The following is a 16,239-nucleotide window of genomic DNA, read 5'->3' as shown; positions in this document are numbered from 1 at the left end:
TGCTATCTCTCACTGTTACCAATAACCTACCCTTCAATTATGGGCTGCTCATGTCTTTGTCAGTGGGCAAACTTACAAAATCAGCAAGGGATCAAATACTTATTTCCACCACTGTATATATACTAGTAAAACATGCCCATTTCTGGAGCAAATGAAAATGGCGCTAGCAAGGTTTTCATCCCGAAACCCCCCTCCCTACCCACCCCTTCTGTGTTGTGAAGCCGCTGACCGCCATTGTTGCGGACCTCATCAACGCATGCCACCTTCATCTCCTGAGTCCTTTCATTTTTCCCTTCTGAGTGAACTGTTTCTTAAACATTCCCAATCGACCCCCCCTCCCTTCCCCCCTCCATTTACCCGCCAAATCATCCTCCCCTTTGGCTACTCAGGTCTTATTGGCAACCCCCCCCCCCCCCCCATTTAATTCTTCTTTTAACTTCATTCTCTTGTATATTACCATTCCTCTGTTATTAAACCTCCTTTAATTGTACATTCTCTCTTCTCCCACCATCCATTCAGCCTAACCTGTACCCCATTCTGACATACCCCTTCTGTTATAGTGGCATTAGTCCATCTCAGTGTGTGCAGGTGTTCAGGTTTCGGTTGTGCTCTCCTCTTCCGTCTGCAGCATGTTCAAAGTTTGCACATATTCTGTTGCTTCATTCACCCGGTGAAATAGCTTTGTTGTACGATGTTGTGTTAACTTACGTTTAGGTGGATATAGGAGAGCGCGAAGTGCGTTGCTGGGCCGCATCCAAATTCACCGAGTGCAGCGTGTCATGTGCTTCCTCCGTGCGATCATAAAGTTGTTGCAGCTTACTTTGTAAGGGCACTTCTTCCGCCGCTTTAATTTCCGCCGCTATTTCACCTACCGAAGCTGATCCGGGTGTTGGTTCTCCGGTACTCCCAGGGTCGGCCATTTTGTTGGGCACCAACTTCTGCTTCTGTCGCTCCTTGCAGACTGTTTTTGCTGCCATTCCGGCTTTTCTTCTCTCACTGTCCAGTGATATCGTCTGAGGAGCGCTTCCTCGTTCTTCTACTTTGTTTCGGAGTGCCTTGATACTGCTATCAATCACTTTTCGCCGTTTGTGGGGGGGGGGGGGGGGGTGAGCACGGAGCTTATTCTTTCAGCGTGTGCTCTGTGGCATGGCAACACACGACCTTCCATCTCCTGAGTCCTCCGTTGTTGGTTGTGAAGCCACTGACGCCATGGGTCCGCCCTCGACGTCATCACATTTGACGCGAGGGCGGGGCCCATACACAGTGATTTCGGTGGTTTCACCACCACAAAGGCTTCGAACCGGAAGGAAGTGCCCGGAGGACCTGACAGTGACGTCAGTGTCCTCAGAACGTTGAGGGTGAATTTTACTATATAGGATAAGATCCTCAGGTTTGGTAAGCAATCATTATTTAAATGTGTGACTGAAGACAGTCGGGTAGAATAGGGCCGTATATAGCACCCATTTTTTAAGGGGCAGGACGCATCACTAGTTATTCCCACATCTAGGTCACTCATAAATATGTTAAAAAGCAGCAGTCTCAACACAGATCCCTGTGAAACCCCACTTTCTACCTTCTCCATTGAGAAAACTAACCATTTAACCCTACTCTCTCTGTTTTCTATCCTTTAATCAGTTTTTTATCCACAATAGAACACTACCTCCTATCCCATGACTTTCCAATTTCCTCTGGAGTCTTTCATGAGGTACTTTGTCAAATGCCTTTTCAAAATCCAGATACACAATATCGACCGGCTCACCTTTATCCACATGTTTGTTCACCCCTTCAAAGAAATGTAGTAGTAGATTGGTAAGCCAAGATTTCCCTTCACTAAATCCATGTTGGCTTTGTCTCATTAAACCATGCTTCTGAATATGCCCTGTAATTTTGTTCTGTATAATAGTCTCTACCATTTTGCCCAGCACCGATGTCAGGCTCATCGGTTAATTTCCCGGATCACCTCTGGAACCCTTTTTAAAAAATCGGCGTTACATTGGCCACCCTCCAATCTTCCGGTACCATGCTCGATATTAAAGATAAATTACATATTACTAACTATAGTTCTGCAAGTTAATTTTTCAATTCTATCAATATTCTGAGATGTATAGCATCCGGTCCTGGCAATTTGCTACTCTTCAATTTGTCAATTGCTCCCTTACATATTCCAGGTTTACAGAGATTTGATTCAGTTTCTCTGACTTGTCAGCACTGAATACCATTTCTGGCACCGGTATCTCTCACATCTTTCTTCAATGAAGACCGAAGCAAAGAATTAATTTAATCTCTCCGCTATAGCCTTGTCTTCCCTGAGTGCCCCTTTCACCCCTCAGGTCAACTAGCAGTCCAACAGATTCTTTTGCCGGCTTCTTGCTTTTAATACACCTAAAAAAAAGTGTTTACTATGCGTTTTTGCCTCCAACACAATCTTCTTTTCAGTCTCTCTTTGCCTTTCTTATCAGCGCTTTGCATTTGACTTGCCATTCTTTCTACAATTTCCTATTATTTTCAGTCAGATCCTTCTTCTATATTCTGAAGGATTTTCTTTTAGCTCTAATAGCTTCCCTCATCTCACTTTTTAACCATGCCGGCTGTCATTTGGTCTTCCTTCCTTTTTTAATACACAGAATATATTTTATTATTTCATACTAGTAAAAAAGGCCCGTTTCCGAAACAAATGAAACGGGCGCTAGCAAGGCTTTCCTCGGAGTGTGTATGTTTGAGAGAGAGAGAGAAGTTGCGAGTGTGTGTCAGAATTGAAGAAAGCATGGGATAGGCATGTGGGATCCCTTATGAAATGAAGAGTTAGTGGTTACTGAGGATGGGCAGACTGGATGGGCCATTTGTCTCTTATCTGAACCCCGCCCTCTTCTTCCCCATTCCTTTGCTGCAGTCAGAGGAAGAGGATAAAGGATTTCTTCAACAGGAACTGGTTTGTAATGCCCCCTGGCTTCTTGTATTCCAGGTACTTGAGGTTTGCAGCATCATCTCTGTGTAAAAACTGTCCACCTCAAATAAAACAAATTATTACCATTGTTATTAAAATGTCACACATTCTCTTCAAAAAGTTTGCTTGGATCAGGCCAGGGATAATAACACCGGCAGCCCAAGTCCGGGACTCGAGAGCAGAAAGTTAGCGGCTGAGCGCTTCACTGTTCTGTATATCTGCCCCTCCCCATCTTCTGTGCTGCTTCACTGAGGTCAGCAAAGAAAACAGATACAGCCCTTGTCTCATTACTTTATGCTGCTTATTGTTGCATGCCTGAGGTCGTGCTGGGGGGGGAGCAAGTTTCCCCTCTCCCTCCGAATGATTTCTGCAGACAGCATTTGCTAGGCGGGGGGGGGGGGGGGGGGGGGGGGGGGGTGGGGGGGGGTCAGCGTTTGCTCAGTGGTGGATAGATGTTTCTCTTTTTTTTAAAGTGTCTTAGGTGTTGTGCTGAGGCAGCAGTGTTTGTTTAGGTGGGCAGAAGGGAGGCTCATTCTCTTGGCGTTGGTTTTTTTTTTTGCCGTTTTAGGGCTGCTGTAGGTTTTCGTTTCAAGAGAAATGCGCTGCGTGAAGTGGCGCTGTCTTTTTCTGTGGTGAAGGAGGTCGGGGAATTCAAGAGGTGGGTTAGGGGTTGCCTTATGTCGAGGATGGTTTTTGTAGGTTGGCGGGAGAGGAGCACTGTCTGGGGCCGTCGGTTGTGTTAGCGGTATTTTCGGTGTGTGTTAGTGTGGCTGGAGGGGAACGGTTGAAGAGGGAAGCACTGTGGGAAGCAGCGGCGTCTTGTTCTGGGTGGTGTGGTTTGCAGAAGGGAGAGTAGGGCGCTCTGGGGCCGTCGGATGTGGAACCGGTATGTCCGGTCCGTTACAGGCCGGCTGTCTTTGAACGATGGAAGACGAATGCGCTGTGGGAAGCAGCGCGGTGTTGTGCCGTGTGCTCGGTGCATCCCCAAGGTGGGTGACGGGTTTGCTGAGGCGGGGGATGGTTTTGCTCATCCTCGGTCGGTTCGTGAAAAGGGGAGGGGGGGTGGAGTTTCCTGCATCGGCGTGAGAAATAGTGATTTTTTTCTTTATGATGTTTGGTTACTCCGTGGTTTTGTATATTTTGCTTTAATGTCATTTTTTTGGTAATGATGGAGGTTGCCTGCCAGTCTCCAGCGATTCCTAGGCAGGGGAGGAGTACTCCTCCCTCCGCCTGGGTCGGTCTTTCATGCTGGCTAGGTCGGGGGGAATGTTTGCAGGTGTCGCTTAGGTAGTCCTAGCCGCCCACGTCCCAGATGGCGAGGGGCAAGCTGTTCTCTTGCTCCCCCAGCTCCACGTCAATAACAATATAGTGTATTTCCGTACATACCCACTGCTTGTTTATTCTATCTTTCTAGCGGTGTTCGTCTGCTCTCCATGCTGCACAGACAATGAGGCGTTCTACAACTGAATGCTCCTCCCTTCTTGTGCTGTTTGTTCTTCTGATAGGTCCGTTCTATGTCGCATTCCGTTGCCTGGTAACGTTTGTGGTTTCTTAGTGTGCACTGCTACTCCCTTCTTGCCGTGTACTTTCTTCTGATAGGTCCGTGTTATGTCGCATTGCATTGCTTGGCAACGTTTCAGCTTTGTTCCATTTTGCCGTCCTCGTCATCACGTTTGACGCAAGGGCAGGGCAGGGAGGCATTGTCAGTGGGATGGCTTCACCACCATGAACTTACGAACCCTTTCTCGTTGTGGTGTGACTTCAGAACCTTTGTCTTCAGAACGTTGAGGGTGCGTTTTATTATAGTAGATAATTTCAATAATATTTCATTAAACGAACAAACTTTCCCCTGTTTTCTAAACTTTTCATCATCTTCAGGGCCATTTCATCTAATACTGCTTCAACAATATCATTCCATTAATCTATATTAACAAGATAATCCAATTCTCTTAATTTATCTTCTATGGTTAGCCAAAAAGACGCAATCAATTCTATTACGTACTTTCACCTTCCTTCCAATACTAATGTCTTGCCAATAAATTACAAAATACGAAAAAATGGTCAGATCATATTAGGTGAACCCAACTTCTATCTTCTAATTTCACCAGATTCTCGTTACCTGTACCCCAAGCCACAAAATCTGATGACCCATCTGGTGGGTACTCTGAAAAGAAGTAATCCTTATATAAGAAAAATGTAAAATTCTGCACTGAAACATCATTCGAATCCTGTAAATGGATATTTACATCGCCCACAATGAACTGACCACCAGGTTTCAAACCCTGACCCATTAATAGATCATAAAAATCTCCTTTAGCCTCTTTCTATTTCCCAGGTGGGCAACAGAACACAGTTCAATATAAATATCCTGAAAGTGAAACATCGCTAATTTTACAAGATAGCAATTCTAAAAAATGTGATTGATGTGTATTTAGAATCTGAACCTCAAAAAAATCTTTAAAAGTTAATGCAACCCCCTGCAGCCATGAACTCAACTAGAACCAGATTTAAAAGGGGGATGAGGGGTCAGTGTAGATGACAGTACAGACAATGAAGCAACTGAGCCACACGATCCATTGCTAGAAGGGATTTGCAGTGTAAAGGACATATGAATAAGCCAAGCGTCCAGGTACAGATGAACTTTGGTTTCCTTGATGTTGAAAGAAAGCCACTACTTCAGCCATAACCCTGGAAAAAAGGCCCTCAAAGCTTTAGTAAGACTCAAGGGCATTGTTTGAAATTGGAAATGTTGCCCCAGGATTGCAAATCTCAGAAAACACTGATAAAGGGGCCCAACAGATATGCCTCCTCAAGATCCAAAGAAACAGAGGAATAACTATTTTTATTCTGCCACAATCACAGACTGCAAGGCTTCCATTCTGAATAGAGACATCAAGTGCCCTGTCACTTTTTGATAGTTAAAAACTGAACACTTCTCTTTTTTCAGAACCACAAAATAAATGGAACACCTGACCAGTCCTGGCTCCTTTTTCTGGAGCAGGAACCATTGCACCCAGTCTAAAAGATTTTGAAGAGTTGATTGAACTGCTTCCACTTTCTGTGAGACCAATAAGGAGAAAGAATGAGTCTGCGAGAGGGTGAGAATTTAAATTATATATGTTTTATAGAAATTAAACAAAAAAACGAGCACAAAGGGCCTTTAAAAACAGAGGGAACACAGTTCTTTCATTCAAAAAAACTTTTAATAGTAGAATTTGATTGGAGGAAGACCAGACACGGGCCGTGTTTCGGTGCTACCGCACATGCATCAGGGGTCACACCAATGACTAAAAGGCTTCAAAGACTGATTACAAACCGTCTGATGTTTTCCAGAATTTTCCTCCGAATGTCATGCAGTGCAGGACTCGCGCACACCATTTTATCCTTTTGAGAACCACACTAATGGTGTGCGTGAGTCCTGCACTGCATGACATTCAGAGGAAAAAGCTGAAAAATTAGGAGCCACAATGAATTACAAACACTGCTGACCCCAGTAACGTTTCTTCCCCCCCCCATCCCCACCCACCCAGGGCTACAAACCTCCAGGCCTACCAGACCAGTCGAGACTGCACAGGTTCAGACCTCTACCTCCTGCTGGGAGACACAGAAATAGACTCAGATGGACTGTACAGCTAACTTATAGGCACCACAAGAAGTCTGTAGCTTTCAATCTTCATCCACCTGGTGGTAGAAGTGCATAACCCATCCGTTTAGGCCAGTTAGCAAAGACATCTGGGGGGGTGGGGGGACGACGACAACTCAGCCAGTCTCCACAGGCTAAAACCCTTAAACAGTAGCAATTTCCAAGGAAGAATAGAGAAAATTAATGGGGGGGAGGGGGAAAGCCTCCAGCAAGAGGCTCAGACTTCTCCAAGTGTCTCAAAGATGCAGTAGCAGAATGCTGCTTAAGTGGCTACCAGTTCTCCAACTGGGCCAGGAGCTAACACTTCAAAACTAGACTAGAAGCTGCAGGGTATGATGGTCACCATCTGCTAGCGACAGAAATACAGATGACCTCTCTACATGGTGCCTTTATAGGGTAGTAGAGTAGATCTCACAATGTTTTGTTCTATCTCCATCTGCTGGCTGATGAGTATAACTCACCTGTTCTGCGCTGGTGAAGATAAGAAAAAATAGTTTACTTCTTGAACTGAAGTGAATGTTTTTATAAACAGTATTAATTTTCAAAAAATATCTGGGTATACAAGTGTTAATTTTCAAGTTAAAAAAATTGTTGATAAACTGAATGTTTGTAAAACATTTAACTCAAGAGGTAAATGACTAATTACCAGCTGAACATTTGTTGTTTTCAGTGTATGAACACCTTATTGTGATATTAAGTATTACTTAATTTGACCAGCTTCCTTCTTGGTTCAATAGCTTGTGTGTAGGTGGCCTTTTGTCTTCTCTCACCAGGAAAGCTACAGCTTTTGCCCTTAACCATGGTTTCTCTTCTGCCCCTCCCCTCATGATAGTGAGAGATAGTTAGTACCTTACTTGAAAAACTGTGAAGGGAACAAAGAAGGTCCAAAGGAGCTCTGTGATCCAAGAAGAGTCTGCCAAACTCTGTAAAGGGAGATAGAGAGAACGGTGAGAGACCTGAAATAACCAGGGGAAATGAATAGCACAGAGAAATAAATTAAAGTGAGCACAGAATGCAAGACAGAAATAACTTTTTCCAAAGCACTGGCCATGGATTTCCTGGCCTCAAAACAAAGATCAACACAGGGAGTATTTTGAAGGAGAGTACTACCACTCAAATGGAGTTCCCAACCTCTACCAAATCCTACTTCAAAACCTCAAGCTGAATAGATTGTTCTTAAAGAAGCTTCCCCCCCCCCAATAATCTTCTAAAATGTAAAGATTTAGAAAGATTTGCACAGTTGAGTTGCCATTAAACTTGTTCTCTTACTCTAAGCCAGTCTCACAAGAACAGTAAAAACTATCCAACATAAAATATCCAACATTAAGTTAGAAGTGATTTATAGTAGTAGTAGTACTTCTTGTAGTACTTTTGATAAAAGGAAGAGATAAGAGGCAGTGCAACTGAACCATTTAGAGACACAGGAATTGCAGCAAACAATTGAGAGCACAGTCCACAACCATGGAATTGTGAGGTTGCTGAGACTTCATCAATCCAAGGTTCCCCGTGGATCTGATATTGGGATTCAGTTCTTTTTGTGATCACGGGGTTAGACAGAGGGAACGACCAGTTTCGCATAAGGACTTCTTTCAGTACATTATGCAAAGGAGGCGTTGCAGCCTCTCTAGGTGGAGAAGGATAATCCAGGACCTTGAGCATCTCAGCCCTGGGCTCATCCTCAACCTCCATAGGGAAGGGAATAGCCGCAGCCATTTCCCGGACAAAGGAGGTAAATGATCGACTCTCCAGTGGAGAAAGTCTCCTTTCTGGTGGTGGTGAAGGTTCAAAAGGAATCCCATAGGGCTCATCAGATGAAAAGTACCTGGGATCCTCCTCTTCCTCCCACGATCGCTCAGCTTCAGTATCAGACAAGACATCTCTCAGAGCAGTCCGAAACTGAGCCTGCCTAGACGCCGAGGAACGACGTCCTTGATGGCAGTGCCGAGAAGTCGACGTCCGCCTGGACTCCAATGAAGCTTCCTCCACCGACGTCGAAGGGGAGTCGACCTGGGTGGCAGGCGGCACCGAGGTCGGGGACCTCACCACAGGCGAAGGGCCAGATACCGTTGTAGCAGATGGTTTGGAAGGCGCACGCACTCCTGACACAGAAGCAGACTGGCGCAGTAACCCTTCCAGAAGCTCTGGAAGCAGGGCCCTAATGCGCTCGTCGAGAGCCGCCATCGGACAAGGCTGCGGGGTCGGTAAAAGAGCCGGTGGCAGAATCTGTTGAGGCTCGGGAGCAGGTACCGGACTGCTAGACCGACGCATCGGCACCTCCTGAATACAGGGAGAGCGATCCTCTCGGTGCCGACGCTTTTCGGGTGCTGAATCTCTCGACGCCCTGGAGCTCCCGGCACAGTGTGTCGAAGGAAAACGATGATGGTGCTTCTTCGCCTTCACTCGATGCTAGTCATCGAGACTCCTCGGTACTGATGAGGAAGACGTGGAATCCTCACGTCTCCGCAGGACCGGGTCTGACGAAGGTCGGTCCTGGGGGGCCTGCATAACAGAAGGCCTCGAGACAAGTGGAGACCCACTCGATGCCTCACTGCTCCCAGCACGAGTTGGTCATTCCGCAGCCATTACCTTCGCTCCCGACGTCAATGTGTCCCTCCATGTCGACGCCGCTGACCTCGGCACCGATGTCGATGTTGAAGGACCAGACTGAGCCCCAAAAAGCTTCTCTCGTTGGGCCTCTTGAGATGCTTGGGTCCGTTTCTTCATGCGAAGACACAGACTGCAAGTGGTAGCCCGACAAAGTAAAGAGCAGACTGGATGGACCGTGCAGGTCTTTTTCTGCCGTCATCTACTATGTTATATGTTACCTGGACCCAATGGTATACACCCCAGGGTACTGAAAGAACTCAAATATGGAGTTGAAGATCTGCTGTTAGTGATCTGTAACCTGTCATTAAAATCGTCCATAGCACCTGAAGATTGGAGGGTGACTAATGTAAAGCCTACTTTTAAAAATGGATTCAGGGTTACTGACTTTGGCTCTTTACATTCTGCTGAGCAGTTGGCTAAAAGCATTCAACTACCAGAACTCCATTACAAGCTTTTATTACAAAAGTATACCCCATCCTTCCAGAATGAAAAAGATGGATCTCCCTACAGATGGGACCTGTCTTAAGTGTGGCACACCAGACACTTCCTATAAACATTTGGATTGCAGCCTGGACAAATCTAGGAAGGATGTATCGCTGAACTTGGGAGCCCACTCTGCAAATCTGTGTGTTGGATATAATAGAGGGCACCAGAAACTTGAGTGTTTTTGCACAAGGCATCACTGATTGCTAAACATTGCATACTTCTACAATGGATTCACTACTCCAACTCTGGTGCAATGGAGAAACCAGATGCATGAGTTACTGTGGATGAACAAACTTTGAGGACGATCTAAAGAAATTTCTTCTGATTTAGACACTATTCATGGACACCCTTCCTGTTCCAAGTACAATTGGTTATTTTAAACAACTTGGAGAAGAAATCACCTCCAACCCCCCCCCCCCCAACTTCTTTTATTAAGAAATCAACTCATTGTTTTTGCTGGTTCATAATATGTTAAATCGGCAGGTGTTCGGGGAAAGGTGGGGATTATAGGTCTCAGAATACCTGGGGTTGGAAAAGGTAAAGGGGAATTTTGAGGGGATAGGGCTTAGTTGGCATATAGGTTTGCATACTCTGTGACATTCTAGTTTTGGAATGATAGCTTTATATTTTAAAATTGCAATTATGTATTTGAGATATTGATTATATAAGATAGATTTAAACAAAAAGGGATCTAGGGGTAATATGGGAAATTACAGACTGATAAAGCCTGACATTAGAGTTGGGCAAAATAGTGGAAACTATTATAAAGAACAAAATCACTGAACACAGATAAACATGGTTTAATGGGACAGAGTCAACAGATTCAGCCAAGGTAAGCCTTGCCTCAATTTGCTTCATGTTCTGTTGCGGATTAGGAACTGGTGACCGTGCATGCACGGGTGCCTTCTCACCTGCTGCTCAGGTACAGCTACCACAGTTAAATACTACAGCAAGAAAAAATAAAAACAGGAGACAACTAGGGGAGGTGAGAGAGTTTGTGAGAATATAAGCTCTGTTGTCCTCGGAGAATACTTGCTACAGGTAAGTAACATCGCTTTCTCGGAGGACAAGCAGGGCATTAATTCTCGCAAGTGGGAATCCCTAGCATCCAGGCTCACAGAAAACAAACATTGGTCAACTAGGTCTCATAACGGCGATAACTGAGATCAACCTAAAACTATATACAAATCAAGTAAAACAGGCCTAGTGTGGGGTGGAGTTGGATTCTAGACCCCAAACAGATTCTGCAACACTGTCCGAACCGACTGTGGTGTCAGGTATCCTGCTTAAGGCAGGAATGAGATGTGAATGTGTGGGCTGACCAAGTCACAGCCTTACAAATTTCTTCAATGGAGGCTGACCGCAAGTGGGCTACTGACGCAGCCATGGCTATGACATTATGAGCCTTGACATGACCCTCCAGTGTCAGCCCAGCCTGAGCATAAGTGTAAGAAATGCAATCTGCCAGCCAATTAGAGACTGTGCATTTCTCAATGGCGACCCTCATCCTGTTGGGATCAAAAGAAACAAAGTTGGGCAGACTGTCTGTGGGGTCTTGTCCGCTCCATGTAGTAGGCCAATGATTGCTTGCAGTCAAAAGGTGTGCAAGATGCTCTCACAAGGATGGGCATGAGGTCAGGAAAAGAATGTTGGCAAGACAATCGAGTGGTTTAGATGGAACTTCGACACAACCTTTGTTAGGAACTTAGGGTGTGTGGAAAGAGGATACTCTGTTGTGATGAAACTTAGTATAAGGTGCATCCACTACTAGTGCTTGGAACTCACTGATCCTACAAGCTGAATTAACAGCCACCAAGAAAATGACCTTCCAGGTCAAGTACTTGGCCCATACGCCAGGCCCCCTCCCTACCCATCTTCAAATCATTGCTCAAAGCCCACCTCTTCAATGTCGCCTTCGGCACCTAATCACTACACCTTTTCTCAGGAAATCTAAACTACCCCAACTTGACATTTCGTCCTTTAGATTGTAAGCTCTTCTGAGCAGGGACTGTCCTTATTTGTTAATTTGTACAGCGCTGCGTAACCCTAGTAGCGCTCTAGAAATGTTAAGTAGTAGTAGTAGTAGTAAGTACTTCAGATGGCAGGAATTCAGTGGCTCGAAAGGAGCTCTCATCAGCTGAGTGAAAACGACACTGAGGTCCCATGACACGGGTAGAGGTTTGACAGGGGGCTTTGACAAAAGCAAATCTTTCATGAAACGAACTACTAGAGGCTGTCCAGAGATGGGCTTACCTTCTACATGTTGATAAGCACTAACTGCACTGAGGTGAACCCTTATGGAATTGGTCTTGAGACCGGACTCGGAAAGGTGCAGAAGGTATTCAAGCAGGGTCTGTGTAGGACACCAAACAGGATCTAGGGCCTTGCCCTCACAACAGATGGCAAAAGTATAACACCTGTTAGTGGAATCTTTTGTGGAAGCCAGCAAGACTCAGGAGACACCCTCTGACAGACCGAGAAAAGCAAATTCTAGGCTCTCAACATCAAGGCCGAGAGGGCCAGAGACTGAAGGATGGGATGTACAAGAGATCCCTCGTTCTGTGTGATAAGTCAGAAAACACTCCAATCTCCACAGTTCTTTGGAGGAAACTCCAGAAGAGGAACCAGATCCGCTGAAGCCAGTAAGGCGAGATTAAGATCATAGTCCTGCAGTCTTCCTTAAGTTTCAGCAAAGTCTTCCCCACAAGAGGAATGGGAAGATATGCAGAATTAGAAAAGTTCAAAGAAGGGTGACCAAAATCATTAAGGAGATGGAACACCTCTCATATGAGGAAAGGCTTAAGAGGTCAGGACTCTTCAGCTTGGAAGAGACAGCTGAGGGGGAATATGATAGAAGTCTACAAAATACTACTAATTAGTGTAGAACGGGTAAACATGAATTGATTTTTAACTCTTTGAAAAATTACATAGGGGACACTCAAGTTACATGGTACTACTATAAATACGAACAGGAGGAATTTTTTTTCACTCAACAAATAGGCAAACTCTGGATCTCGTTGCCAGAGGATGTGGTATTAGCATTTAATGTATCTGGGTTTAAAAAAAGGTTTGGACAAGTTCCTGGAGGAAAAGTCTATAGTCTGCTATTGAGATAGACATGGAAAAAGCACTGCTTGTCCATAGGATCAGTAGCATGAATCTTGCTACTATTAGGAATTTTGTCAGGTACTTGTAACCTGAACTGGCCACTGTTGGAAGCAGGATACTGGGCTAGATAGACTATTGGTCTGACCCAATATGGTTATTCTTACATTCCACCAGATGATGTCAACCAATTCTTTCAAACAATGTCCTGCTTGTCCTCGGATACATTTTCTGTACCTTGTCTGCATGGCATAATATAAAATCAACACTTCCCACTGTCCCTCCTAGCTCCTGTACTCACCACAGCTATGAAGGGTCTCTGGGCCTGCAATGCTACTGGCTGAACAACATCCAGGATCGAGAATTGCCAGGAGCTGAAAAACATTTTGCAGTTTAAGAAAATACAGTTAGTTTGGTCAGCTTAATTATCTGAATAGAACTAAAGGATTTTTTTTTTTTTTGGGGGGGGGGGGGGGGGGGGGGTGAAGACTGAGAAAGGGAGGAAGAACAAGACCAGAAAAGTACCATTATTACTAAATAATTCTAGTACTATTAATAATGTTATACTATTGGACCCAGCAGTGCTACATGTGACAAAATATGCTTCACCCAAAATTCCTACAATCCTAAGAAAAAAAAAAAAAAAACAGCTAAACAGTCTCAGTCACACACTGAGGGCCAATGTGATGAACTGTGCATTAGAACTGTATGCCGAGCTTCTGCTCACCATTTCTTAACACACGCTGAAAGCGAATATACTTACCTGTAGCGGGTGCTCTCCAACGACAGCAGGCTGATAATCCTCACAAGTGGGTCGGCGATCAGCACCAGCCCAGGAACTGGCATTCCAGGTAGCAAAAATCTTGCTAGAGCCTTCTGAGCACGATGTGCGTCCGACTGCACATGCACAGAGTGCCTTCCCACCCGCCACGCTCCTCACTTCAGTTAAGAGTACAAGAAAGACAGAGAAGACAACTCCAAGGGGAAGTGGGCGGGTTTGTGAGGATTATCAGTCTGCTGTCGTCGGAGAATATCTGCTACAGGTAAGTATCTTCGCTTTCTCTGAGGACAAGCAGGATGAATAATCCCCACAAGTGGGGTATCCCTAGCATTCAGGCTCACTCAAAATAATAAACATTGATCAATTGGGCATCACAACGGCGAGGACATAACATAGATTAACCTGAAACTATATACAAAACTAGCTGAGAGTGCAGCCTGGACCAGAACAAAATGGGCCTAGGGGGGTGGAGTTGGAATCTATACCCTAAACAGATTCTGCAACACTGACTGCCCAAACCAACTGTCGCATCGGGAATCCTGCTCAAGGCAGTAATAAGATGTGAATGTGTGGACTGAAGGCCACATCGCAGATTTGCAAATTTCTTCAATGGAGGCTGACCTTAAGTGAGCCACCAATGCAGCCATGGCTCTAACATTATGAGCCATGACATGGCCCTCCAGAGTCAGCCCAGCTTGGGCATAAGTGAAGGAAATGCAATCTGCTAGCCAACTGGAGATTATGCGTTTTCCAATGGCGACTCCCCTCCTGTTGGGATCGAAAGAAACAAACAACTGGGCAGACTGTTTGAAGGGCGTCGTCCGCTCCATGTAAAAGGCCAATGCTCTCTTACAGTCCAAAGGTGTGCAAGCTGCTCTCGCCAGGGTGGGCATGAGGTCGGTGGAAAAATGTTGGCAAGACAATTGACTGGTTCAGATGGAACTCCGACACCACCTTTGGTAGGAACTCTGTTGTGATGAAACTTAGTATAAGGTGCATCCACTACTAAGGCCCGAAGATCACTGACCATACGAGCTGAAGCAACAGCCACCAAGAAAACAACCTTACAGGTCAAGTACTTCAGATGGCAGGAATTCAGTGGCTCAAAAGGAGCTTTCATCAGCTGGGCGAGAACAAAGTTGAGATCTTATGACAGTGGCAGAGGTTTGACAGGGGGCTTTGACAAGAGCAAACCTCTCATGAAGAGAAACAACTAAAGGCTGTTCAGAGCCTACACACTGATGATGAGCACTAATTGCACTGAGGTGAACCCTTATGGAGTTGGTCTTTAGACCAGACTCTGATAAGTGAAGAAGGTAGATATGGAGGCATATTTTCAAAGCACTTAGCCTTCCAAAGTTCCATAGAAACCTATGGAACTTTGGAAAGCTAAGTGCTTTGAAAATATGCCTCAGAGTCTTTGTAGACAAGAAAGGGGATCTATGGCCTTGATGTCACACCAGATGGCAAACTTCCTCCATTTAACAGAATAACACTTCTTAGTGGAATCTTTCCTGGAAGCCAGCAAGACCCGGGAGACACCCTCCAAAAGACCTAAGGAAGCAAATTCTAGGCTCTCAACATCCAGGCCGTGAGAGCCAGAGACTGGGATGTAGAAGTGACCCCTCGTTCTGAGTGATGAGGGTCGGAAAACACTCCAATCTCCACAGTTCTTCGGAGGACAACTCCAGAAGAAAAGGGAACTAAATCTGACACAGCCAGTATGGCACAATCAGGATCATGGTTTTGCTTGAGTTTCAGCAAAAAGTCTTCCCCACCAGAGGTATGGGAGGATATGCATACAGAAGGCCTGTTCCCCAATGTAGGAGAAAGGCATCTCACACTAGTCTGTCATGGGCCTGAAGTCTGGAACAGAACTGAGGGACCTTGTGGTTTAGTTGAGTGGCAAAGAGATCCATCAAGGTGGTGCCCCACGCTCGGAAGATCTCGTGGGCTATGGCCATATTCAGCAACAACTCATGAGGTTGCATTACCCTGCTCAGCCTGTCGGCCAGACTGTTGTTTACACCTGCCAGATAAGTGGCTTGGAGAAACATACCGTGACAGTATGCCCAAACCCACATCTGGATGATTTCCTGACATAGAGGGCGAGATCCAGTGCCCCCCTGCTTGTCTGTTTGAATTAAGATAATTTGGTTGGACAGCCAATCTCTGAAAGCCTTTAGAGTATTTCAGATAGCTCGGAGTTCCAGGAGGTTGATCTGAAGATCTGTTTCCTGGGGAGACTAGGCTCCCTGAGTGTAGAGCCCATCTACAATAGCCCCCCCCCCCCCCCGCCCCCCAGGAGAGATGCATCCGTTGTCAGCACTTTCTATGGCTGAGGAATTTGGAATGGGCATTCTATGGTCAAATTGGAGCGAATCGTCCACCACTGAAGAGAATGTGCAAAGTCGGTGGACACATGGAAGACATCTTCTAGATTCCCCGTGGCTTGATGCCACTGAGAAGCTAGGGTCCATTGAGCAGATCTCATGTGCAGACATGCCATGGGCGTAACATGAACTGTGGAGGCCATGTGCCCCAAAAGTCTCAACATCTGCCGAGCTGTGACTTGCTGTGACGGTCAAACCTTGGACACTAGAGACAGAAGGTTGTCTGCCCGCGCCTCTGGAAGATAGGCTCGGACCGTCTTCAAGTCGAGCAATGCCCCAA

General features: G+C 45.6%; 1 protein-coding gene across 1 annotated transcript in view; it reads right to left on the bottom strand.

Annotated features, from left to right (window-relative positions):
* Positions 1-7,429: 7,429 nt before the first annotated feature.
* LOC115458944 (ancient ubiquitous protein 1-like) overlaps positions 7,430-16,239 on the bottom strand; it is a 39,334-nt gene continuing 30,524 nt past the window's right edge. Inside the window, exons 5-6 of the mRNA XM_030188803.1 lie at positions 13,087-13,159; positions 7,430-7,510 (exon numbers count right to left, since the gene is read on the bottom strand). Of these exons, the coding sequence (XP_030044663.1) occupies positions 7,430-7,510; positions 13,087-13,159 (154 nt within the window). The remainder of the gene's footprint in view (positions 7,511-13,086; positions 13,160-16,239) is intronic.

This window comes from Microcaecilia unicolor, unplaced genomic scaffold (genome assembly GCF_901765095.1).
Source record: "Microcaecilia unicolor unplaced genomic scaffold, aMicUni1.1, whole genome shotgun sequence".
NCBI classification, from domain to species: domain Eukaryota; kingdom Metazoa; phylum Chordata; class Amphibia; order Gymnophiona; family Siphonopidae; genus Microcaecilia; species Microcaecilia unicolor.
The sequence above is the reverse complement of the archived record's forward strand: the minus strand, read 5'-3'. Positions and strand labels throughout refer to the sequence as shown.